At 43.3% G+C, this 24024-nt stretch overlaps 6 protein-coding genes across 6 annotated transcripts; 3 read left to right on the top strand and 3 right to left on the bottom strand.

Moving 5' to 3' along the window:
• Nucleotides 1-687: 687 nt before the first annotated feature.
• MELLADRAFT_73246 (family 23 glycoside hydrolase) lies at nt 688-2806 on the bottom strand (the record flags this gene model as incomplete). Its single annotated transcript, XM_007416475.1, has 7 exons — nt 688-1088; nt 1152-1228; nt 1287-1312; nt 1379-1452; nt 1520-1656; nt 1729-2546; nt 2630-2806. The coding sequence occupies 6 exons, from the start codon at nt 2357-2359 to the stop codon at nt 984-986; spliced, it is 1050 nt and encodes a 349-aa protein (XP_007416537.1).
• A 1655-nt stretch (nt 2807-4461) lies between these two features.
• Nucleotides 4462-10361, bottom strand: MELLADRAFT_68025 (uncharacterized protein; the record flags this gene model as incomplete). The annotated part of the gene is made up of 12 exons (XM_007416474.1): nt 4462-4663; nt 4787-4902; nt 4977-5261; nt 5359-8034; nt 8057-8268; nt 8351-8652; nt 8718-8985; nt 9061-9289; nt 9381-9527; nt 9605-9821; nt 9896-9981; nt 10101-10361. The coding sequence occupies 12 exons, from the start codon at nt 10359-10361 to the stop codon at nt 4462-4464; spliced, it is 5001 nt and encodes a 1666-aa protein (XP_007416536.1).
• A 674-nt stretch (nt 10362-11035) lies between these two features.
• Nucleotides 11036-12868, bottom strand: MELLADRAFT_73245 (uncharacterized protein; the record flags this gene model as incomplete). The annotated part of the gene is made up of 3 exons (XM_007416473.1): nt 11036-12442; nt 12515-12610; nt 12687-12868. One exon carries the CDS (start codon nt 12437-12439, stop codon nt 11453-11455), a length of 987 nt encoding a protein of 328 aa, XP_007416535.1.
• Nucleotides 12869-14167: 1299 nt separating this feature from the next.
• Nucleotides 14168-16293, top strand: MELLADRAFT_112073 (uncharacterized protein; the record flags this gene model as incomplete). Its single annotated transcript, XM_007416533.1, has 6 exons — nt 14168-14353; nt 14424-15250; nt 15334-15551; nt 15623-15882; nt 15954-16096; nt 16182-16293. The coding sequence occupies 6 exons, from the start codon at nt 14168-14170 to the stop codon at nt 16291-16293; spliced, it is 1746 nt and encodes a 581-aa protein (XP_007416595.1).
• Nucleotides 16294-17129: 836 nt separating this feature from the next.
• MELLADRAFT_39855 (uncharacterized protein) lies at nt 17130-19705 on the top strand (the record flags this gene model as incomplete). Its single annotated transcript, XM_007416534.1, has 7 exons — nt 17130-17322; nt 17416-17645; nt 17711-18380; nt 18470-18835; nt 18907-19042; nt 19118-19286; nt 19361-19705. The coding sequence occupies 7 exons, from the start codon at nt 17130-17132 to the stop codon at nt 19703-19705; spliced, it is 2109 nt and encodes a 702-aa protein (XP_007416596.1).
• A 247-nt stretch (nt 19706-19952) lies between these two features.
• On the top strand, nt 19953-22261 carry MELLADRAFT_118120 (uncharacterized protein; the record flags this gene model as incomplete). Its single annotated transcript, XM_007416535.1, has 4 exons — nt 19953-20018; nt 20312-20607; nt 20711-21196; nt 21274-22261. The coding sequence occupies 4 exons, from the start codon at nt 19953-19955 to the stop codon at nt 21917-21919; spliced, it is 1494 nt and encodes a 497-aa protein (XP_007416597.1).
• Between the last annotated feature and the right edge of the window lie 1763 nt (nt 22262-24024).

Below are 24024 nucleotides of genomic sequence, written 5' to 3'. Positions count from 1 at the left end.
GAACCAATGACAAAAAATATTAGAACAATAGTTACAGAGTTGAATGATGCAAATCAGGCTTATTTATTGACGGCTTTAGGATATACTCTACCGAAGGATCGGCACAAACTTCTCAATTTAAAACATATTGTCTTCACCAAATATCAATATACTGAAAACGAACTCGATCCTGAATTGACTGAAGCTTATGAAATATTTGGAGTACAATTCCATGTCACTCATCCATTGACAGCAGATGAAATCTTGGTTCGTCTAATTTGTTTCATTCTTATCATACAAGTATTTCTGGGAGCATACATTTTTTCGAGATTCCATACTGATTGTTACACTTGATAATCAGGAACTTGATTATAAGCTCAATGGCCCAATGAAATAATTTATTAGATTGACTCATCAAAGTTCTTGAGCACCCACTTTCTCAAGTATCGCTGTATGATTTCCAGAAATTTCTAATGTATTGTATAAGCAAAAAAATGTGATAATAGCGCTCAACTATATTTTCTAGAATTACTTGAAGTCAGTGTAAGAGTTGCATTGAATCCAAGAGGTAGGAGTGTTGATCCTATCAAGCTCACTGAAAGCCTGCAGTATCTAGTGAGTTGTGATTTCTATGAACACTAACTCGTAGACTGTGGATTCGGGGTTGCGTCTCATGTATTCGGAGTTGCGTCTCACAAGGATATTTTTCGCGATGTCTAGAAAGCAATTTCATTCGTGGAAAGAAGTTGCACAATGTCCAAGGTTTCACAAAGATGCGATCTGTGCTCAACATGATGAACGAAATTGAAAATGAACGGGATTGAAATGACACAAAGGATTCTCAATGGTCCATCAAGACTCTATACAAGTGGGTACAAGCCCAATGAGAAACAGTACTAAAGATGCTAAACAAATGGAAAATCGATATACAGCACTTGTATACAAGGCCAAACTTTTCTTCGAGGATATGAAGAATCCAATGATTTGGTCGATAAAGACCAGAACTAGGATTGATCAGCGCAAGAGTCCAAGTTGTGGACCATACCTAGATTTTTCTGGTAAGGATCGACACCAAGGACCCATCCGTTAAGGAATTGTTGAAGGTAATCCTGAAAGATGAGAAGGGAGATTAGTGATAGTTGAGGTGAAGTTTGTAAAGAATTAAGACTAACAAGGTTCTGTTGACAAACGCAACAACCAGTTTGTTTGGCTGCGACGGCTTGGCCATGGGTTAGACCCTTACTCCAACCTACGAATTTGTCCAATCATCAGTTGTTGTTCATCAATGTTAAGAGCATGCGACATACCGTTATAAGCTCCGAGCGCAAGTAGGCTGTGAACGCGAGAGACGTGATTAGTCAGACGTATATTTCTTGTAAACACCAAGCTGGCGGCTTACACATTCCCACCGGAAGCGGAAAGACCATCTGCAAATGTCTTAGCACCCATGGCAATATTGTAATCCGGGTTCGACTGAAATGAAGAAGATATCGACTGTCAGATAGGGAGGTGGTGTGTGGACATGATTACAACAACGTACGCAATCTCCTCCTGGAGCACCACCGCATTTATCCGAGGTGATTTGCATCAAACCCCAAGCACCACCGTTATCACCTTTACAACTTGGGTCACAAGACGATTCTTGCATGGCAAACGCGGCCAAAAAGATGGGCGGGACTGAGAAGGTGACAAAAATAAAGGAGTCAGATGAAAAATGTAGACGTAGAAGATGTAGACGAGGATACTAACTATTGTACTTTTGGCCGTATTTCTCAAAGATAGAGTTGAACTTTTGGCAAGGAGCGAAAGTACTCTTTGCAGGTTCGGATTCGAGAGTAACAGTCTTGATCATACCCATTTTGACAGGCGCAGGTTCCCAACCACCGCCATTGATACCGCAGTTGAGGAAATCTTGACTTCCGTTAGGGCCAGCACTCTGAGTGATTGAACTGATAGCCTTAGGAGGTCCACAAGCGCTGGTCAAAGATGCCATGGATAAAGTAGTTTTCGAACCGGAAGCTGACACGTAGCCATCCGACGCGGCCGAGACGACAGCTTTGCCTACAGGGGTGTAGTTGAGGTTGACGAGTTTTTTACTTCTATTCTTCACAGAGAGAGTGGGGGCCACGTTGGCCTCCACTTTAGCTTTCTTGATGGTCGCTTTGTGGTGGTGTGATTGGTGATGATGTTTTTTCTTTTTGGAATGCTTGACGAGTCGGGAGTGGTCGGTTTGGACATTGCGGACGGAGTAATTGTGCACTAGAGAGTTAGAATTTGAAACATTCATCTTCTCTGCAACAGCGGAACCGTGGGCCATGATGATGGTGACGGTAGAGATGGCAAACAATAACCACGAGCTTCGCGCAAGTTGTGCGAGCATATTGGAGATAGTTGACGATGAAAGATGGTCGAGCTGGTGAAATGATTTAGCAAGAGGCAAAAGAGCCAAATAAAGATAGTGATTGCAATGAAAAAATACGATAACTAAAGAGTGGAGTGCGATTGACGGTAGCTTGCGCAAATATATGTGCCGTGCGATAAATGAGGAAATGAACAAAGTACCGTTTCTGTTTGATTTGAAATGTTTGATTTGAAAGATCAGGCGTTTGTCAACTAAGGACAGGGATGATAATTTTAATAAGGCACCTACTAGATGTGTGGACAGTGGATTATAAGCCAAGGATAAAGACCTGCTTGTTTTTTTGGAAAAGGAGCAATGCGTTGAATGAAATGAAAGTTGAACCAAGCCGGTCTGATATAGGAACGAATTGAGTAGACGAAGGCACTTGAAAATAGATTAAAGGAAATTGATGAGCAGCGTTCAGATGTGCGACTAGCTCAACCGACTGGGAGGGACTGGCCGATGATTTGCGTATCTCTCAGCACAGCTCAACACCGACTCAGCTTCCCAGTCTGGGCCTCAGGGAACCCATCGGGGGACATCATGGGGCCCTTTCTCGAAGTTCAAAGTTGCCAACTGTCAACATATGATATCCTGAAACTTGAGCCATAACCAGTATGGAATTTCCCACGCGTCATTGGTATTGTTGGTTGTCAATTAATGTCATCAAAATTGTCCTTTGACGACTTTGAACGAGGTGCTTCCGTGTTTCCGGTTGGACCCAGCATACGGAATTAAATTCTCCACCAATGTTATCGCTGAAAAAAGCCGCTAAACTCTTCGTATGAGGTTTTTGACAATTTATAGTCAACCTTTTCGTTTGGGTATAAAATATAATGATCTTTATCTGGTATTGTTGCAGTGAATATCTTCAATAATTGCATTTGTAAATGCCAAGTATTAGAAATTACAAGTCCTCATGAAAAATTATTCTTGGTCTTTAGCATCCGCGCTCGGCAACGAGCCATCGCCGGAATCTGAATGAAGCCCCGCCGGGGATCTCCCACGCGACATTGTCATCCGCAAAGGCAATTTAATGACGTCGGAATTCACCTTTGAGCTGCTGTGTGGGTGCCGGTGCCACCGTCTATGCACGAAAGTCTCTGCTAAGCTGCTGCTGAAAGAAGTCATCACTAAGCTTTTGATGAACATTTTCAATAGTATGGCTTTTCCAAAATTTGGTATCCTCCAACCTAGTTTAGTTCGGGTGTCTTAAATTATGATAAACCCATCTTGTTGCGAACCTACATCAAAAATTACATTTTCAAGGCTTGACCCTATATTTGAAGGGTTATTTTTGTTAGTGCCATTGGTTCGGAAGCCAGATATTGAATATGGCGACCCTACCGGCATTTGACTGCTGTGAATAATCAGTTGCCGATATTTCAAGTGTGGCTACGAAATTCCATCCGGTAAGGAGATCACAGAGCGTAATCGGGCTTGATTGCGACCGGTTTCGATAAACCGAAGATCAACAAGTCGGTCGGTACACCTTAAGTTCAACTTCAAGGCATGCTAAAAAACCCGGTGATTGAGCAAAACCTGCTTACTTTGACTTTGTCGCATCTGATCAATGCATGATCTGACAGAGTTGAAGAATTTGAAAGACATATCTAAAGTCCACTTGTTAACATGTGCATGAGCATGTACACTCATCTTCCGCCATGAATTGCGCCATGATTGCTGTTGGAATGAAAATTGCTTGCAGAGTCTCTGGGAAAGGTTCATAGTGAGTAAGGATGAACTATTTGCGAAGTGATTTCACTTTGCTAAGTTGAGTGATCCTTGATTCATATCAGCAGAATGGAGCAAGATATTATCTTGATTTGTTCACACTCGGTCCATAATCTTACAGTCTGTTTAAAGCTGCAGTTACTCATGGTTCTTTGTGGAGGGAAACCCTGTAGCAATATTGCGAGATTTTTCTGAACCTGACGGATCCCAGCAAACATGGTTGGTAAAGATTCCTACATTATTTATAACTGAGCCACGAAATGTTCAACCAAATATACATTTCAATTGATGATGGTCATATCATAAAATTTAGTTTACTCAAGTCAGATGAATAAAAGATTAATTGTTCATGGAATCCATTTCTCGAATATCTCATCCATCAACTTCATGCGATCTTTCTCTTTCTTTCGATGTTCAGGGTAATACTTGACTATCCATGCTGCTTCTTCATCCAAATTCTCACACATCTCAAAAACCGACTCCAAAAAAGGTACTAGTCTTTCTTCTGTTTGTCGACTTTGATCTTGAATTGAGTTCACAATCTGCTCACTATTTTTTTTTTGAAGATAAAATGTATAGTCGAGCAAACGATCAATCCGCAGCAGAGGATATTGCAAAAAACTATCAACGCATTTTTCGGAGGAAAGAAAGGAGAGTCAAATTTGAACTCACCTTTGTTTAACGCAAGTGTTCATCACACGTTCAGCATGTCTGACAAGAATCATATGTGTATCAACCGCGGCGCTTTTTGTCTCATTTTTCTTCCGCCCCAAATTATCAATGATGATCTGAAGCAGACGGACAATAAATTAGCGGGCAGAATCTTGAGATAAAACGAGGGTCGCTCAGATCTTGAGCATACCTTTGTGAGCTGGTCCATGCATTCTGAGATCTTCTGTTCATGCTCGTTTGTGTACTTAGTTTGAGCTCGAGGCGATGGAGGGGCCAGCTTAACGATTTCTCGCGGCGCGTCTACGAAACGCTCAGTCCTTTCCTTCCTGATAGGCTCAGCTACCGTACGTTGAGCGCGGGAAGATTCTGGCCATATAGTTGATGTTGGTTTCGATTTTGGAGCTCTCACCGATGGAGAAGCTTCTGATCCCAAGGATTTGTGGACGAAGCCAGGCGCACGTGCTTGGACAGTTTTCTGCGAGAAGAATATGAGACAATGCTCACTTTTAGTAAGAAAAAAGATAATTTGAAAATGCGAAAGTGGAAAGATGTGATATTTGGTAGTGACGTACTTGTCCAATCTCATTCTTCAAACTAGGTTTGGTCTGGCGAGATGGACCTGGCTCTTCCGAAAAGTCATCATCCATATTCAAACCTTTGAGTATTTTATCAACATTCAATCGCTTGCCTGACTTCTCGAGTCTTGTTAGTCTTTCGACGACACCGACGTCGAAACTTTCTTTGGGCCATTCAGTTGATGACTCCAATGCGCTTTCTTGTTTACCCTTCCTTTTGTACCCGACTCCCAATTCTGATCCCCCAATGAAGTATTTATCATCGTGTCTTTTGCTCACTGAAGTTACCATCGCTTTATTGACAGCTGAATTTTGGGAAGGGAGTCGAAAACGTAAGGTTCTATCAGCCTGTTTGTCGCTGTTCTTTTGACCTTGACCATGAATGTTCTTCTCTTCTACATCGTCGAATTCATCAACTGAATCAGAATGATCATCAATAGCATCCTCAAGCAAATGTTCTAAACGGGGTTTAGGTGAAGGGAAACGGCTTCTTCGGGGGCTTTCCATGTTGTCGTACATTCTTTGTGACTCAATCGCATACGCTCCTTGATCGGAGATCTGCTCGGAATCTCGCAATTCTTGTGGATTACCCTGATAGTGATCAATGATTTGCTTCAAGCTCACCTCGGGCGGTGATTCAAGTACGATCGAAGAAGGAATGGAAGTTTCACGGAGGCCTTCATTATCAGCATAAAAGGTCAGTCCGGACGGGGATTCAAGTACTATCGAAGCAGGAACGGAAACTTCGCGAAGGCGTTTCTTCGCAGCAGAATGCGGTCCCGTAGAATGCGATTCCAAGTGCTTTGATTGTGTTTCTTTCTCGTCGATTCGCCGAGAAGCCAGAGAGTCAATCATGCCAGGTCTCTCTTTCGGCATCAAGAGTTTTTTCGTAGAATTGTGTCCATGTTCAAACCTGAGAATCTTTCGTTTAGCTTCTGAATGGAAGACTTCGGATTTTCTTTTACGATTCATTTCTATTGGTTTAGCTTCATGATCAAGGAAATCGGAAAGTATGCCCTTCATGTCATCGGTCGACAGGTTCCGGTCGGAGAGAGAGATTCCCTTCACTTTGGGGCGGTTAGAAGTCAGAATCTCATTCGGTGACTTCAATAGGGTGGCTGCGGATTCTCCCAATGCTGAAGTTGGATCTCCATCGTAGTGAGAGTCTTCGAATTTGGATTCAGATTTGTGGGTGTCTTCTTTTTCTGATGCAATTCTTTTTGTTCGTGGTGAATGAGGTCTGGCCAAGCGATTTGTGAATTTTTTGGCTGGTTCCGAGCGCGGAAGATCAGTAGATTTTGATAGAACCGTCACAACGGGGGCTCTATTACTAATTTGCTTTGCCCGTGATTGACGTTTCCGATCCGCCTCTGGTCTGGATTTCTCGGGTGCTCGCTTCTGTAGGCCAGAATCATCTAAATCGACCGCTTCTTGTCCGAACTCTGACGAATGAAGCGCAGGCTTCTTGAAAACTGATTGTTTCACACGCGTCTCCTTGAGATTAGCTATAACTTTAGGTCGCTTGTAGATCGGTTGGATGTCCTCGAGTTCGTCTGTTTTCTCAGAGCCGCAATAGCTTGCGACGTCGGAAGTTTTCGGAATACTCTTACCGTGACCACTAGTTGGTTCGTCAGTCGCACTATCAATTATCATTTTTCGGTGATAAGGTCGCTTGAGATGGTTTAGCTTGAGAGGTTTTTCGAATGGAACATTTTCTTTATCTGTGTCACCTCCAGATGGTGAACTCTGATGGGTTGATCGCAGTTGAGGTTTTTGAGCAGCATAATTATGAGATAGATCCGTGCGATCGTCATTTGGGGTTTCGAGTGGCTGGAGTTTACCAGCTTGCTTGTCTAGATGTTGGACGTTCTTTTTTATCAAAGGTTCATCTTCGTTCTTTGGCTTCGGGAGACGCTCCATTTCTTGCACTGAGATTTTCTCATCGTCAGATTTCACATACCTAGGAAGTTTATCGGGTTTGGAGGGTAGCGTAGGGTTCTTGGTTTTCAATGGATCCCTGGACTTCGAAGTGGGGATGGACGGAAAACTCTCCTTGCTGCTCCGGGACCTCGAGTGATCTGCTTCGGGATTTTCGAAGTTACCCGCTAAACAGCTATCCTCGTCGCCCTTCGCTCTGTTGATAGATTCCAACGGAGGAAAAGATGTCAAGGAAGATGACGAAGAGGAAGATATCTCGACCACTTTCGTATGTGGAGGCGGCGCATTCTTCGACTTTGCTGGAATTGAGATCACTCGTTCCTTGGGTCGAGTCCTAGGAACATGGCTTTCAGCGGGCCGGAAGTTCTTTGTGCTTTTATCGTTTTTAAGATCCAAGCTTTTAAAGTTTCCCTGAGCTGCGGATCGATGGCCAAGAGTCTTATTTGGAAGTGGTTTTATGCTGTTAACGGAGAATCCCATGTCGTCGCGAGATATATCGCTCTGTGCTTCTCTTTCCACTTTGGCAGCTCTCGCTTGAGAGTTGTCAGGATAAGCTTTTATGCCTTCCTCACGACTCATATGACCAACATTCACCGCTAGCAGGTGTTCTTTGTTCATAGAGACTTTAGAAAGTGTTCGATCCGCATGATGTCGCGATTCCGCATGTATCTTGCGCTGGCTCTCTTTCTCAGCGCCAATAGCTTCAAATGGAGTGATGGGTATTAGACTGAAATTCTGCATTTGTTTACAAAAGTACCCCAAAACCATCATCAGCATAGAACTCGAGTGATATGAATGAATTCGAAGGACTGACTATATGCCTGTTCTTTAGTAGACGAGGCAGTATGAAATCGTAGCGCGAGCTAATGATCAAAGATAGAAAGCTACTGCTGGTTCGCTTTATCGGAATTCCTTCAATGATTGGCGGCGTTTTCAAATATAGAACGAGCTTCATATGGGATTCCTCCCCTGTAAGCGGAGTTGAGGTGATGAAGTTTTCAATTATATGGCCGTGATGTACCACAAATATAACTGTTCAGATCTTACGTACCATTTTTTGAGGATTTGCCCATCTTCAATTCTGACCTGGCAATTTCTTCATATTCGACTTCAGCGTTCATCTCTATTCCTCGAGTTTTCGAGCCTGGGTCCTGTGAACATATTTTGCTATCAAAATAAGCGTTTGGCAATCTACAACAGGAAACATTGGGACGGACCAATAAGTCAACACTACACCAGGTCAACGTGGATTTGTTGAATTGGACATTGCTGCGGGTCACGGGTATTGAGTCTTCGTCCCACTCAAGTTTCGTGTCGTTCAGATTGCCGCTGATGATTGGGATTGAACGCGCTCTTTCATACAACGTAAAACGTCAAATTAACAGAGAATCACGATATGAATTATCCTGAGGCCTCACTTGTCGTCATCATCTCTGACAAGCCGGTTATGGATGGCTCCTACTCCGATCCAAAATTGCCTGCTGACCATCTCCACTAATTTGACGACGACCTCGTCAGCGAGTTCTTGACCGAATTTGGAGATTGGGAAGATTTGTTTGAACCAGTTTGTGCGTGCTTTTCGTGCTTCAGCAGGTGTAGGAGACTTTTTTCCAGGTACTTTCACTGGCCTGAGTAGAGGAGCAACCGTGAAGGCCAGCTGCAGCGCAACGTTCGCATACATAAAATCTACACCATTCCAGATTGATGACAGTCAGTCGGAGAGATCGAATGAACGGACAACAGATGCGGTCTTTCACTGACCGGAGTGATCGCAGATGACATCAGAAAGTAAACCCCTAAGAAGAAGAACAAAGAGCGAGACCAAAATCTGATGAATACGTGTCTGAACTTCTGAAGTGTGATGTCCCCAGGGGAAAACGGGAGAGGTAAGATATAGAAACTCTACCAACGGGCCAATGACCGAGGGCGACTTGATGAGCTCCTTGTTTTCGGGGCTTGCGCCGCACAATGCCTCGACTGACTCCAAGAGCTGCTTATGCACATGTGACAATCAATCAGCTTCCACTCTTGTGCAGCTACGAGGAAAAGTGTGAAGAGTTGGATATTTCCAGGCAACTCACCGCTCTTGGTACTTTGGCACTGATCTTCGGGGAATTCTTCGACTTATGAATACGCATGACGGACGCAACAAAAGGGAATTGAACAGGTCCCAGAATATCTTTGAAAACAGTCAATTCAGGACTGGAGTCCGTGTCAATGACATGAGTCTAGATGCGATGATTGATGTGATTAGCGTGCCGTTCAGAATACCATCAATAGACAGACAGGCCCAATAACGACTGACCCGAATACCATCGCCAAATGCAGTCAAGAGATCTTCCCATAGACGGCCCAGTTCAACTTTGTCATTGAAGAAGCGCGTGCTCTTTGCACTGAGCTCGCGTGCCCAACAAGCCTCCAGCTCCACTTCGTAGATGTAAGTCACCAAACCAAGTAGAGGTGAGGTATGGATTGGATTGCTATCTTCCTTTGCTTTAATGATGTGAGAACATGGAATTGCGCTGGAGACAAAATATCAGAACCCTCCGGGATGCAGCTGACCTTCAGTCACCCAATTGTTAAGGCGATGACTTACTAGAGAGGCAAGATTCCTTGACGGAAAAAAGAGCAGTACTTTTCCGAATTGGCGACTAGCTCATCACTTCCAAAACCTCGTTCCAACTATTCGTCGGCGTGAAGTACACACGCATACATCGGGATAGGTCAGTGAAGAATGGGTATTTTACTTGAATGGGACGAGAGCCAAATTATATGGTTTTTGAAGAAATGAAAGAACGTACATCATGATCCTTAACCGAAAGCAACAAAGAAAAGAAGTCTTTGAAAGCTTTGGTCTCTTGTGAATTAAAAGACGTAAAGCTCTTGTGAGGAGTATTGAGATCGCCTGGTTTTTTACGTTTGCGATTCAATTTACCAGAAGCTTGAGGATGAGTTGGGGTTTGAAACTCGATGAGGTTTTCCAGTATTTTGCATAGGTCATCTACGGAAATTGGTTGATCTGGATCTTTAGCTGGCGCTTTCTTTCTGCGGCCTGTGACCATGTTGACAAATTGTATACGGGCTTAAGAGACTCAGGTAGTGAATTATAAAAAGTAAGGGATATTGAATGTTTTCTATATAGGTCAAGTTAAAAGGTTGATAATATGGTGACTTGATGAGGAGGACTGACGATTGAGAGAATGGTCAACAAGAATCAGTCAAATCATGATTGAATGAAGTCAGAATGAGATGAATTTCAAACTTATATGTGAATCGAGCCACAACCCGATAAACCCATTCTCTCTCTCTCCTTTCTATGCGGTAGACGCATACAATCAGCCAAATCGAAGAAGATCCGCTTCACGGAGAACTGCATCTAGTCCATTCGTAAGATTTACTTGCCAATTTACTGAAGCAACTTATAGAGAACTTATTCCACCCCATTCCACCCCATATCGAGGCATATGCTAACGTAGATGGAGCTGGTAAGGGAGACGCGTCCCGATGGAAAACCCTATATTTTTATCGGTAGAGACGGTTCTGCCAAAGAGAAGGTTTGGTAGAGCGTTCAGGCCACAGAGTTGACCACAGAACCCTGTGGGAAAGTGGGTCAGCTCTGATCTGCAAGGAGTGACCAGGCGGACTTTGATCATGCTCGTCCGAGTCAGTTGGCGTGCTTGCGTAGCAGCGGGAGCGTAAGATACTATGATTATTTCGCACTATATGTTGCAGACTTGGAGATCAAAGGTATGGACTTCATAATCATCATTACCTACGATAGACAAACTCTAACAAAAAATGTATTGATATCTTGTCTAACGTCCGCTTTTCAATAACACAAAACAACAAGCGCTTCGATTAATCAAGAGCTTACAGCGTTACAAGAACAAACAAAGAAAACTCAGAGGTAAAAAAAAACTACTGATAAATAGTGATGATAATGATAACGATAGTGGAAACAATATGCAACAAGCGCAAACCCGAAAACAGCAATAAAGATGTGACCGTGTAGTACCGAAGAGAAGAAAAGACCAAAAAGATACAAAGGTAGTGAAATACATAAATGACACGCCAAAGGAGCTAAGAGTAAAAAAGATACTTATGGATGACGGAGTGGGTGTACGGGATAAATCTAGCTCTATAAAATGAAAGTCTAGAGTCTAGAAGAAAAACTTTTCTTCTTTTGGTTTTGAATCGCACTCAAACACTTTTCATTGACCCTTGAGAATGGCTTTCGAACATCAGCTGAGCTAGGACCACTGTTCGATGACATCTGAGTAGATTGAGTAGGGAGGTATATCTCAGAATGACCGCGTTCCTCGATGTTGCTGCTGAAGACCCAAAGAAGTGGTACAACTACCAATGACAGTAAGAAGAGACAAAAGAGGAATCCAAGAATGAAATACATGAACTCTGATGACCTCGTCAAAAGTCTCTCCAGTGTAGGGTAGCGATTCAATAAGGATGTGAAGTTGACGTTCACATAGACGACACTGAGGTAGGTAACAATAAGATGAATCGCCGCGGTTTTCTTGAGGTAATTCAGTGGAGCTCTTGGGTTGGGTGATGTTCGAAGAACGAGAAGACCGAATGCAAGCTTGAGCGTGATAAAGCAAATGATAAGAAGAGGGATAAAGGTTTTCATCGACGTCGATTGACCAATAGCAACCAGGGGGTTCGGTAGGAAGCTGCAATTGGGTGGAAGGTCCACGAAGTCCGACAGCTTGCCAGGTGGTAAAATCGGATAATCGGCCAAGGCCACAAAGCGCGGGTCGGCATTATGGATTGGTAGGCAGAACATCACTTTGCCGTCGGCTCGATAGGCCGGTGGAATTGACGCCACAGTGTCACGCAGATTGATCAAGTTGTCCAGTGCGATTCGGCACAGACCAAACGATAATAGGCAGTCGATAAAGAGACTGAAGATGATATGGCTAACTCGGGGTCGACTAAAGCCCTCTTCCTCCGCGAGACGACCCGGAGCATCAATAGAAATGTATGTGGCATCACTCTTCTCTTCCTTGTCGCCAAAGATAATCTCGCTCGTTAATGGGGACGATACACGAGGGCGCCAGTGAGGGGGTCGAGGTTGTGAAGCTTGTGCTCGCTGACGACGAGAGTGCGAAAGAGGTCTCGGCATTGCCTATGGTGAAGTAGCAGGGAGATCAGTTCTCTGAAAGGTAGCATTATCCCGGTAAAGAAGTGCATGACTTACTGGTAATGCGTTCGAAGTTTGCAAAAGACGGTGTTCAGAGCACTATGATGCTATTTCGATCCAAAGATGGATAGAGATAGGTAGTGGCCGTGACGTCTGAAGGACGTAAAAGGCAAGGCGGTGAGAGTCTGAAATGAAGGTCAGGCGATGGAAGATAGAAAGCAAAACTTACCTCGAGGAGTAAGGAAATGAGGACAGTAAAAATGTCTTCACAGGGAATGCTATGTAGAATAATCAAGTTTGGTGATATGCAAGTGATTCAAAGGCTAAACGGGTCTTTGAGTCTGCGCTTCAAGATCGGAACGAGCGAGCGAGACTGACGTCGAGGAGATAAGATAAAAAAGATGTAGCGAGTGCGCCCGAGTTGGACGAAGAAAGAACAGGAGATGATGGAAATTCAAAAGCTTTACGCAGTGGGCCATCTCAGCCGCATTCGTCGTATATAGAGGCTGGTCCCAGTGAAAATGGACATAGGATGTCATGCACCGATTCATGAAATAGCCAGCCCAATGCTAAAAGGGACAATGCGTAAATGAGTGATTAGGGACCTGATCCGTAGACATTCCTGATGCGTAGATGCTGCACTCAACTTTTTAATCAGCTGCAGCGCCGGAAAGAGCTGAGAGTGAAATCGATAGTAAGAAGGCCGCAATCAGGTATGTACTGAATCAGCATGAGCCCCGCTCGCTCGGGAGCGGGGACCGGCGAAAATCCACCCCGAGCACTTTTTGGAAATGCATCCCGGCTTCCGAGCCGACCCCTCCCCGTCGGGGATCTTCATGTACGTCTTCAGACCGCCCCCCGCCACCGAAAATCGGGGGCCTACCGAAATATCGGTTCCCCGTCGGTTCCCCGTCGAGTGTTAGTCGGTAGAGCTTGCTAGATCAAAAAAATTCATAAATCTGCTTCACGAGCAAGTTCCGGCTGATATTCTACTGTTTCGTACAGGTATTTCATTGTATTTGATTCCTTATACTGATGTATGAGTTGTTACGAGGCCTTCCTCACCTTTCATTTCTCCCTATCTGCCCTCGATTCTACAGCTCTCTGCTATAGCTCGGTTCCCCGATAAAAACCGGGGATCCTCATACTCTTGCCCGGTCCCCGCTCCGTCGGAGTCGGTACGGTGCCGGGGGGCTGAGATACCTAGCCCGAGGCACCGTACCGACGGTACGGAAGCCGGAGATCCCCGAGCCCGCGGGAAACGGGGCTCATGCTGAGTACTGAATGGTCGAATCCATTATAGGCAGGTACCAATCGGGAGCTCACAGTCAATGCCACAACCGGCTTGGTCACTCTGATCAGTCTCTTTGATAATTCATCAGACGCGTTTGTCGGAGCCTGAGATGATATGATAGAGCTGTGATCGCGAGGAGGAAACTTCATCTCCAGCTATGGAGACTCATTTTGAGCGGTGATGAAACATATTGCAACAAAGATAAAGATATGTAAGATGATGATAGCATCTGATAGCATCATGGCCAACTCGATGTATGTAGGTAAAACGTTGTTGATGATCGTCTTGTAATTCTACACTTCATGTGTTCCCTTTGATTGAACACTGTAACTTGTCGTGTTCATGCCTTTTGTTGACTGAAGCTGACGAAAGTTCTGGTTAGCCAATCACATCGAAAGTTTTCTTCAACACAAAACATGATGCGAGTCGAGCGACCAGAATCCGGGGCGCGACTTGGAGAGCTTCGAACATTTTTAGACGAATGCTATGAAGAATTGGATGGCGATGAATTCGAAGAATACTCGCTCCGAGTGGTGACCACTCTCAGTCGTCGCGATGCCTATGCGCCTGAAACGATGGACATGATCGCTCATTTCTGTGCCGTAAGCTTGAAAGATTGATGCAGAGAGATTTTGAAAGATTGAATACAACTGATGCCGGCCCGTTCTTCAGCGTGTGACCAAAATCGTTGAGGCTTGTGGAACTCATGAATCCGATGTTAGGCAGATTCAAGCCTTATCGAATGTACTTCATATTGTGGAGGAGAATTTTATGGTTCCTCAAGCTGGTTTGACTCTTAAAGAATCTCGGCGACTCCGGCAGCGTGGTCAAGATATACAAAGGTACTGCAAGGAAGCTCGCAATAAGGTTGAGAGCATTTCGAACAAGTCTGTCAAGATAGTCACAAAACCAGCATCTCGCCGACTACCTTCAAGGCCATCATCAACTTCGCTGCCACGTCCATCACCTGTTACATCACGTCCAGCTGTTAAATCACGTCCATCACCTGCGATATCACGTCCACCACCGCAGATAACACGTCCACCACCTCAGATATCACACTCACCATCACAGACACAGCTAGCACCTTTGTCAACGCGTTCATCACCTTTGATCCCACGCCCCTTGTCCTCAACGTTGAGCCGATCAAGTTCGAAAGCCCTTCACTCACCTTCAGTCGTTGAGTCAGCCCAGTCAGAACCCTCTTTGGTGCTCGATGATCCAGTCAAGGTCGAGGAAGTGGAGTCAAATGATATCAATCGTGAAACTATTCCCGAGGTTTACGATATCTCGGATGATGATGATGATGATGATGATGAGCTAGAAGATGACAATCGAGAAAGCACGGATATGGATATCGACAGTGAAGATGATCTTGTCACTGAAGATTCGCTATGGACCGCACAAGATAACATCATACCTTGGTTCAAGATTAATGGGAGTCAACTTCCCCATATTTTGACCTTTTTACTCGATCCAACTCACCTATGTTTCACCCAGTTAGTTGTTCAATTATGTGTCTTTATGTCTGAGCCTATTGTTGCTGTTGTTGTTTTCACTTATCTGTTCTGACTGTTGACAGGACTTCATTGAATGTTGATGAGGAAGATGAAGCAAAGCAAATCTCGGTAGAGCTTGTATTATTCATCAAGATTGTTGCAGATGCATTGTACATTAGTGATCTTGGATTTCAACTCTGGATCACGGATGTTGATTGTGACCCTCCTGAATTATTCTCTCAAGATACGAATCAGTCGCTGTACTGGATCATCCTTCCTAGAGCGAGCATCAAACCCGGTCGTAAGTTTTTTATCCCTTCTTTTACCTTTGAATACACCACTGTGTGTATATTGAGCAAATCTTGACATCAGGAAACAGCCTAGAGTGCACGATAAAATTCAATTCCTCAACCCACGACCCGCATACTGAGATGTCATTAGACAGAGTGGTGATGTGCTCCATCAAGCAAATGACAGAGATCGTTTTGAAAAATAAGTGTTCTCCTGTAAGCACTCACGGTTTAATTGACAACTTTCAGCAGAAAGGTCAGGAAGTCCTCACTCTTCTGGATCCCATAAGTCAAAAACTGATCAAAGTCCCGGTAAGAGGAAATGGATGTGATCATCTAGAGGTCAGTTTTTTTGTAAATTTTTGGTCAGAGATTTTGAATTGAACAAATGTCAATTTGTCACGATTTTGTAGTGTTTTGATTTGAACACGTTCCTGAAAGATAATCAAGGTGCTAGGGGTAGATGGAAATGTCCTGTGCTGGGATGTATTGAAACATGTAAGCCTGGATCACTTTGGGTAGATGAATGGGTGGCTAACAACATTGAGATTGCTCGGTTAGTGTCTTTGACTCCCTTTCTTTGGTGTGGATCTGCTGAACAATATGTTGATTTTGACCTGCTATTATTAATTTGTCATCAGAAACGGTGGACAAGATAAGATGTTGGTTCCATCAACTATCTTAGAGGATGATGTGGGTGATGATGTGGACATCAAGCCTGAAGTAGATGTGGACATCAAACCTGAAATCTGATGAAATCAGCAATCAGAAGGGGCTCAAGTCAGACTTCACATAAGTCAAGTCATGTAGAAGTTCATGGTCACCTGGAGCCAATGTTCAAGAGACTTGCACACTAAAAAGCATGTCTTGCTTGGAAAATATTTTGAAAAGGCAATTATATCCCACCTCTGGACAGAATCCAACCTCTTGTGTGTGGTCAAAAGACATTAAAAATGTTGCTACCCTCTGGGCTAAAAAACTCTTGATTGACTTTGAACTTTGCGGTCCTCTGTGCATTACAAGGTCAACCATATGAATTTGAACCTGTACCAGACTGTTTGAGCTTAAGAATGTAGTACATTAGGTTGCAGATATTTTTGGCTGCAAACAGTTGTGGATCAAAATATCATCTTTCATCCGGCGAGTTCATGATTCTTTCAGCATCCCTTCAGGCTTCAGTTCTAGAATTGCCTTCCAGATTGTAAACCTGGAGCCCCGGGGTAAAAAAGTAAATGAAACGTCGGTTGATCCGCGGGTTGGGTTTCCTGTCCCGAGTCCCGACAATGCAACGATCGCTGACATCATCGATGGATCGAGGGCCGAGGCTGAGCCGTCACTTTCCGTTTCAAAACAACAACCACTTCGAAGGGAATCAAGACTTATGAGATTTATGCAAACGAACAAAGATGTCATCGATCGCTCATAAAAGGAGAATCTTAACTTACGCTACCGTAATCCTTCCACTCCTCGCTCTTGTTCGATATCGACAATCTCAATTAAAACGAAATCGCGATCGAAAATCACTTACAAATCAACCTCAAACTCCCGGATTCCTTTCCACACCTCAATATGAGTTAGCTCAAAGAGAAATGTTTAAGCTTAGACCTGACGGGGTTAGAGAACTTTTAATTCCTCATCGTGGAAAACTTAGAAAGGTTAATCTTAGGCCTACTAAACCTGAGTTGATTAATCAACATGCCAAAATTTTTGTGGCTCCCAAAACTTCTATTGGTGCTCATCAAGGGAAAAAATCTGTGGGAGTGAATCGTGAATTCTTCAGACGTACGTATTTTTGATTATCCACAATATCAGCTTTTATCATTGATCGTCCTAAGGACAGATACTAATTTTTGTTACCCACTGGATGTTTTATAGAGTTGAAGTGTATCTTTATGATTATCTTTCCAAGAACCACATCGAAAGAAATCTTTATGCTCATCATACACACTTTTTTCTTATTGATGAGAACTTATCTTTCTCTTCTGGTCGCTAAATTGGATGGTATCATAGTCCGTGACCTCGTCACTGCTGACCTCAAAGGGTTTGCCAAAGGATTGGTTTATTGGTATCTGCTTGCGATACCAAGTACTTATACAAACTCCATGGTTGGCCTGACTTGCTCACTTCTCTTCCGGCGTGAACTAACATCTCACATTGTGGTTTCAAACAGATTCGATTCCTTCAATCCAAACTTGCGCTCTCCTTTCGAACCCGTTTAACACGTTATGTTCACGATCTGTACCTTTCGCCATCTCAAACGTTTTATAAACTCATCAATTTGGACACAAGGATCGAAGCTGCCGATCAGTTCATCACTTCAGATATTGCGAAATTTTGTGAATCACTCTCTTCACTTTATTCCAACATTTCCAAACCAGCTTTGGATTTGATCTTATTTAATTATCAACTTGGAAAAAGTATTGGAAAATTGGGTTCGGCTGGTTTAGTGATCAACTATATCTTAACGGGTTGGATCTTACGACAGATCACTCCAGCCTTTGGCAAATTGAGTGCAGTAGAGACCAAACTTGAAGGCGATTTTAGATTAACTCATACACGTCTCATCACCAACGCTGAAGAGATCTCTTTCTACAATGGAGCAGCATTAGAAAAAGATATTCTCAATCGAACTTACCTTCGTTTGATAAGACATGTCAACTCGATCTTCAAAATCAGGATAGCTTATGCGATGGTAGAAGATTTAGTCATCAAGTATGCTTGGAGTGCGGTCGGTTATATGCTCGTTAGCATTCCCGTCTTCTTTCCCAAACAGATCAAAGCCATTGCGGGGACAGCTGGTTCAGCTAATGAGTACCCCTCGGTTGCGAAACGAACGGAGTGTGAGTCTCTATCCAAGATTACTGTTTTGTAGTTTGTTGAAATTTATTCATTAACTGATCTCAATGTGACACGCGCACATATCCACCAGCTTACATCGCCAATAGAAGGTTGATGCTCTCGCTTGCAGATGCAGGTGGAAGAATGATGACCTCAGGAAAAGATCTTGCCGAATTAGCTGGGTATACCTCTAGGGTTTATACTCTTCTGTCTACCCTACATGATTTACATCAAGGCAGATACGAAGTGAAACGAGAAGGAGACAAGGCTCAACCTTATGAATTAAGCTGTATCAATGGTAGAATGGTGGAAGGAGAAGAGGATGTGGTCTCCTTTGAACATGTGCCAATTGTGGTACCGAGCTTGGTTCCAGACCGTGGTGGTGAAGTCTTAGTGCGTGACTTGAATTTGAAGATCAAGAGGGGCGATCATTGTCTAATCACAGGCCCAAATGGAGGTTAGTGATCTCCTCATCATGCTCACATCATCAGCCTGAGCTCATGGATTTGAACATTCACAAACATCAAGTCGGTAAAACGTCGATTGCCAGAGTCTTGGCTGGTTTGTGGCCTTGTTTCGAAGGTATAGTAAAGAAACCAAGAGCAGGTGACATCATGTACCTACCGCAACGACCTTACCTAAGCCTCGGGTCTTTGAGAGATCAGTTCAGTGTTTCTGAGGTATTTGTTTTTTTTTGAGTTTTAAATGACTGATACCGTCATATTGAAAACAATTGTAGGATCATTTATCCCCACAGCTTCCCTGAATTTCAAGCGATGGGAGGTACGGATGAAGAATTGATCAAGATCCTCGAGTGCGCACATTTGGCTTATATTCCTGCACGTGAAGGAGGTTTTGATACGGTGAAAGAATGGAAGGATATTCTGAGTGGAGGTGAAAAACAAAGAGTGCGTCATTCTCCTGCCCGACTTTAGGTCCTTCTGTGCTAAGATTCATTTGCTGGGTTTGTTTACTTTCGTAGATGGGGATTGCAAGATTATTTTATCATTCACCACGGTTTGGGGTTATGGATGAATGCACATCAGCTGTTTCAACCGACGTAGAAGGATTAATGTATGAGCATGCTAAATCACTTGAGATCACACTTATTACGATTAGTCATAAACCATCCTTGGTGAAATATCATGAAAGAATGGTAAGATTAAGTCCAGATGGAGATTGGACGATTGAAACGATTGGATCAGAAGAAGAAAAGAGAGTGACGATGGATAAAGAGATGGAAGAGATTAGAAGAAAATTAGATGGAGTAGGTGATTGGAAAGTTCGATTAGATCAAATTGCTATTGAACTTGCTTTTCGTAAGTAAGATGATCTAGATTTGATAGTGAAGATAAACATTTCTTTTACGCATTTTTTAGTTTTGATGATATTGCATGATCGAATTGGTTTCATATTTCTCCATTCTTTTGTAATTTGATCTTCTTTTGTTATTATATTATGTATGAATTATGTACTTACAACTAATGTTGTGGCCAGAATGAAGTAAAATTAGAATATAATAACACCGGAGGAGACAGAATCCGTTTCCATTATACAATCTTCATGGAACTATCATGTTACCTCCAAGAACAGACTTGGCATACGAAGTCTTGAGGTGGGAAGCTAAAGATGAAAATAAGGTGAATCTTGTATTGAGAATTCAGCGCAATATGCTGTCCTTCTCATGAAGTTGTTATCTAAGATATGTGGTTGACTTTGGGTTCAATGGCGTAATCTTGCACCCCTCATCGACACATGTTCACATATCTCATTTCTTTTGTTGAAAGCTTTTTGTTCCTTTTCAATTGCGACGTCGATCATATCCAAGATGTTTCTGATCCCAAAACTGTTGTTTTTCAAAGTACAGAATGCCTTTGGCGGGGCCAAAGAACCGCGCTGAACTGGCCCCGGGGCTAAATCTCTTTCCAAGCAGTGCAGCCAGTTGGTAGTTGCTTGGACAACACTTCACCAGATTCAAAACAAGACTTCCACTTCCATCCCGATGGTCATTCAATCTAATTCATCAAAATCACCTATCAAAACATCTACTGAATCTAGGCTTCTACTACGATCATCATGGGGTGCATCTTTACCTTCAAATGTTCCGGATGACTCACTGGATGATGAGATAGCGAAGATATTGTTAAAGGAAGCTAAAGAAAAAGAATCCCGATGGAATGCGACGTCTTCAATCGGATTTTCATCTTTCCTGAAGCGGGATGAGTCAGAGTAAGTGTTTGAATATGATCAAGGTCTTTTCCTCCACACTTCCCGTGTTATCGGAACTCTTATAATGGATCTTCTATTCGTGGGCATAACTTTTGATTCGTAGGTCAAAGACTGGCCCTCGACAGACAAACAAAAGGTTCTTGAAATCTGTAATTAGAGACGTCAATGATCACAATAGGAGTTTACTTCACAAGAATTCAGATCATAATTCTATTGAGAACTCTGAGCAAGAGCATCAACGTCTACGAGACTCCGGCCGGATCCAACAATGGGATAAACGACCCTCTTCTCCGAGATCTTCATCAAGGAACGATGCACCACACCGGAGTCAGACCACTGTATCAACTACCAAGGGTGATCGTTCAAGCGGCAAAGTTCGCGGTGTAGACTTGGAGCGATTGATACTTCAGGGAGGAAGGAGCTCCAAAGGTAAGGAACGCGCTATAAGATCGGAGGAGGATGTTGATGTTGATGAACAGGAGGAAATGAGGAGACTTCGAGCTACTAAGCGCGGTGGGCATCGCGATGACCGTGAAAAGGCTCTTCGCCGGGAACTTCTCAAAGCCCGTGACCCGACGCTTCCCACCAGGTGTGTCACCAATCAAGCTAATGATCTCAAACTTTCTGACCATTCTTCACTAACACGGCTCCTTTCCCTGGCTGTAGTCAAACAAACAGGCCAACCTCCGTTTTGGGCCAGAAAGAAGATCCGCAAGAAACTAACGGACTCGAAGCTTCCAGCTCAACAGTTGCCCAACCGAGCTCGAAAATGGACAAATATTTCTCGCCAGCATATGACCCTCGTCTTGATATCTCACTCGAAGAACTGACCGATAACAAGACTGGTCTGATCGCAGAAGGAGTCTATGACGATTGGGATCAAATACTGAAACAATTCAAAGATCAAAAGGAACAAAAGAGAAGAGAAAAGGAACGGGAGTCCGAGGAACGTCGTGAGCGAAAAGAACGACGAAGAAAACGACGAGAAGAACGAACGCGTAGACGTCGCGAACGAGAGAAACAAGAAGGTGGCAGTGACAGTGATGAACATCCGAAGAAATCGAGAAGATCAAGAGCGTATACTGACGCATGCGAAGAGGAAGAGGATTACAAGTCACGTCGGTCTAGGCGTAAGCGGGTCAAGCGATCGTCCAGTCACAGTTCTTCCAGTGAGAGTAGTGATCAGAATATCTATAAGACGACTCATGCTCAACGAACGGCACGGAAAGAGCTCGGTTTGATGGACATTGATGGCTACGCCAAACGTGGCAAGATCCGTGAATGGGACCTTGGCAAGGAAAACCCCACTTAATTTTTGTTTGATCGACTTTTGCCACTTTGATACCATCAGTTTTTGCTATTATTCGCCAGTTGTAAATGGCTTGTATCATCATTTTCATTCATTCATGACTTTCGCGTCTCACTTGTGGTCACTGATCCTGTAATTCAACTTTCGCGAAGGACTATGATTCATAAGTCACAGGAAGGTAGAAGCTGTGATTGGTTTTCGTATAATAAATCAATGTCATTTAGCTTTGGGTGTCTTTGTCGCGCTGTTATTCATTTCAGTGCTGCAAGTCTTTGTAAATGCCACCTTGTCACAATCCAAGCTATCAGCTGTTGTATAATTTGATTCTCTTGTTGGAATGAGCTCTTCCAAAGATATACTGGCATCGAGAACACGTTCAATGTGCCCGGTCCTCGCACTACAGCACCCAAAGTTTGCAAGCAATGTACACATGAGGTCCAACCACACATCGAATTCGTCGCAGCCTCAAGGTGAGCATTGGTTACTACACATGCTCTGATTGTTCCATGATTAAGTGTTGAGACACACAATAGTCTTTGTTCAGCGCACACGAGGACCATGTCTGAATCTCATTCAGAGTTTGTATGCCTGCCAGAAATGCCACGTTGATCCACCTTGAGACAAAAGTCGAGCAAATTGTGGTCGAAGGTCCAGCCCCCTTGAGGCTTTCGATAAGGATGTGACAAGATTCGGGGGTTTGGTATATTGAAAGTGATGTAGAATGTTCCAGGAAAGCCTCAGGAGACTCAAAAAGTCTACAGGGTAGACCTTTTTTTACTGACACTTCTACTCTGTTGATAGATTTCAAGTCTGACCCCTTCCTGCTTTTGAAAAATTTTGCAAGCATATAACAAGACCGTAAAGAAAGACTCACAGAAACAGCAATGAAAAAATCTGTAAGGTTATCAAGCAAATATTTACCTTCAGTGCAGGGGTTGACTAGACACCAACACCGGCAGATCTGGGCTATATAACTGGATTGCAACTTGAGGACAGATAGGATGGCCAGAGGAAGAGTAAAAAAAGTATAAAGATAAACAGATGGATGGCAGCATTGACTACAAGACTTAGAATGAAAACATTGGACAAGAAATACTTTTTTTCTATGGAGATGACTACTCCTTGATTCTTCTTCTTCGCGATGAGAAAAAGGGACTCATGGGAGAAAGAAAACAGGACATATAGTAGTCAACCGAATGGCAAAGCACAATTGTCGAGATCGTTGGATCACAATCGTCCTTCAAACCTATGTATCCATCTCTGCTATCTAGAAGTCATTTTCATCACAGAAAAGGCGTGAAAATGAAATTTTGCCTCTGACGAGATTGGAACCCTTTTTCACATAACTTCACCACCGGAGTCCTTGAGAAACCATCATACGCTCCAGATGCTACTGCAAGAAACGAATCATACTACCATTGTTTTACACGTGTTCTATATGTCGAAGCTACTCATAGTTGAACATGAATGAGTTTATAGAGATTTATTGTGTGGCGGTTATACTTCTTGTCATTTACATTATTAGTTGCCTCTTGGTGACTGTCTGTCTGTCTGCAGCATCGCTTTCGCCCTTGTTTTCCGCCGCGTGTTTTTTGAATTTCTGATATCCCTGCGAGTCAAGAAAGTGTACCAAAAGATGTTTGACCTGGCACTGGATCTTGGTTGGTTGAGAAAGGCATACAAGACCTTGCTAATGGAATCCTCTTTGCCTACATCCCATATCGATGGGTTTTGAGGTAAAAATGAATTTACGAAATATGAAAATCCGAATGCACACTTGTATACTCCATCAAAGATTTGAGTTGAACTTTCTTTTTTATTATCTTGACTTTCTGGTAAGATGAGCTGGTTCAAAGTCCCCCCATAAGCCATGATCTGTTCTGCTTTACTGTTCCAATCTTCCCAAAGACCAGCCACCTGTGTGAGACTTTGTTGATATATGAACTGTTTCTTCATATCTTTCTCCCATGCTTCAATGAACTTGCAAGTGAAATATTTACTATGTTTGTGCGTCAAGCAAGTCAAGCTTGATTTGATCTGATCGGGACCCCGTAGTTCCAACAAGAGGCGAGCCACTGGATGTGCATCTCTGATCCGCCCAAGCTCTT

This window comes from Melampsora larici-populina, assembly GCF_000204055.1.
Source record: "Melampsora larici-populina 98AG31 unplaced genomic scaffold MELLAscaffold_61, whole genome shotgun sequence".
NCBI lineage: Eukaryota > Fungi > Basidiomycota > Pucciniomycetes > Pucciniales > Melampsoraceae > Melampsora > Melampsora laricis-populina.
The sequence above is the reverse complement of the archived record's forward strand: the minus strand, read 5'-3'. Positions and strand labels throughout refer to the sequence as shown.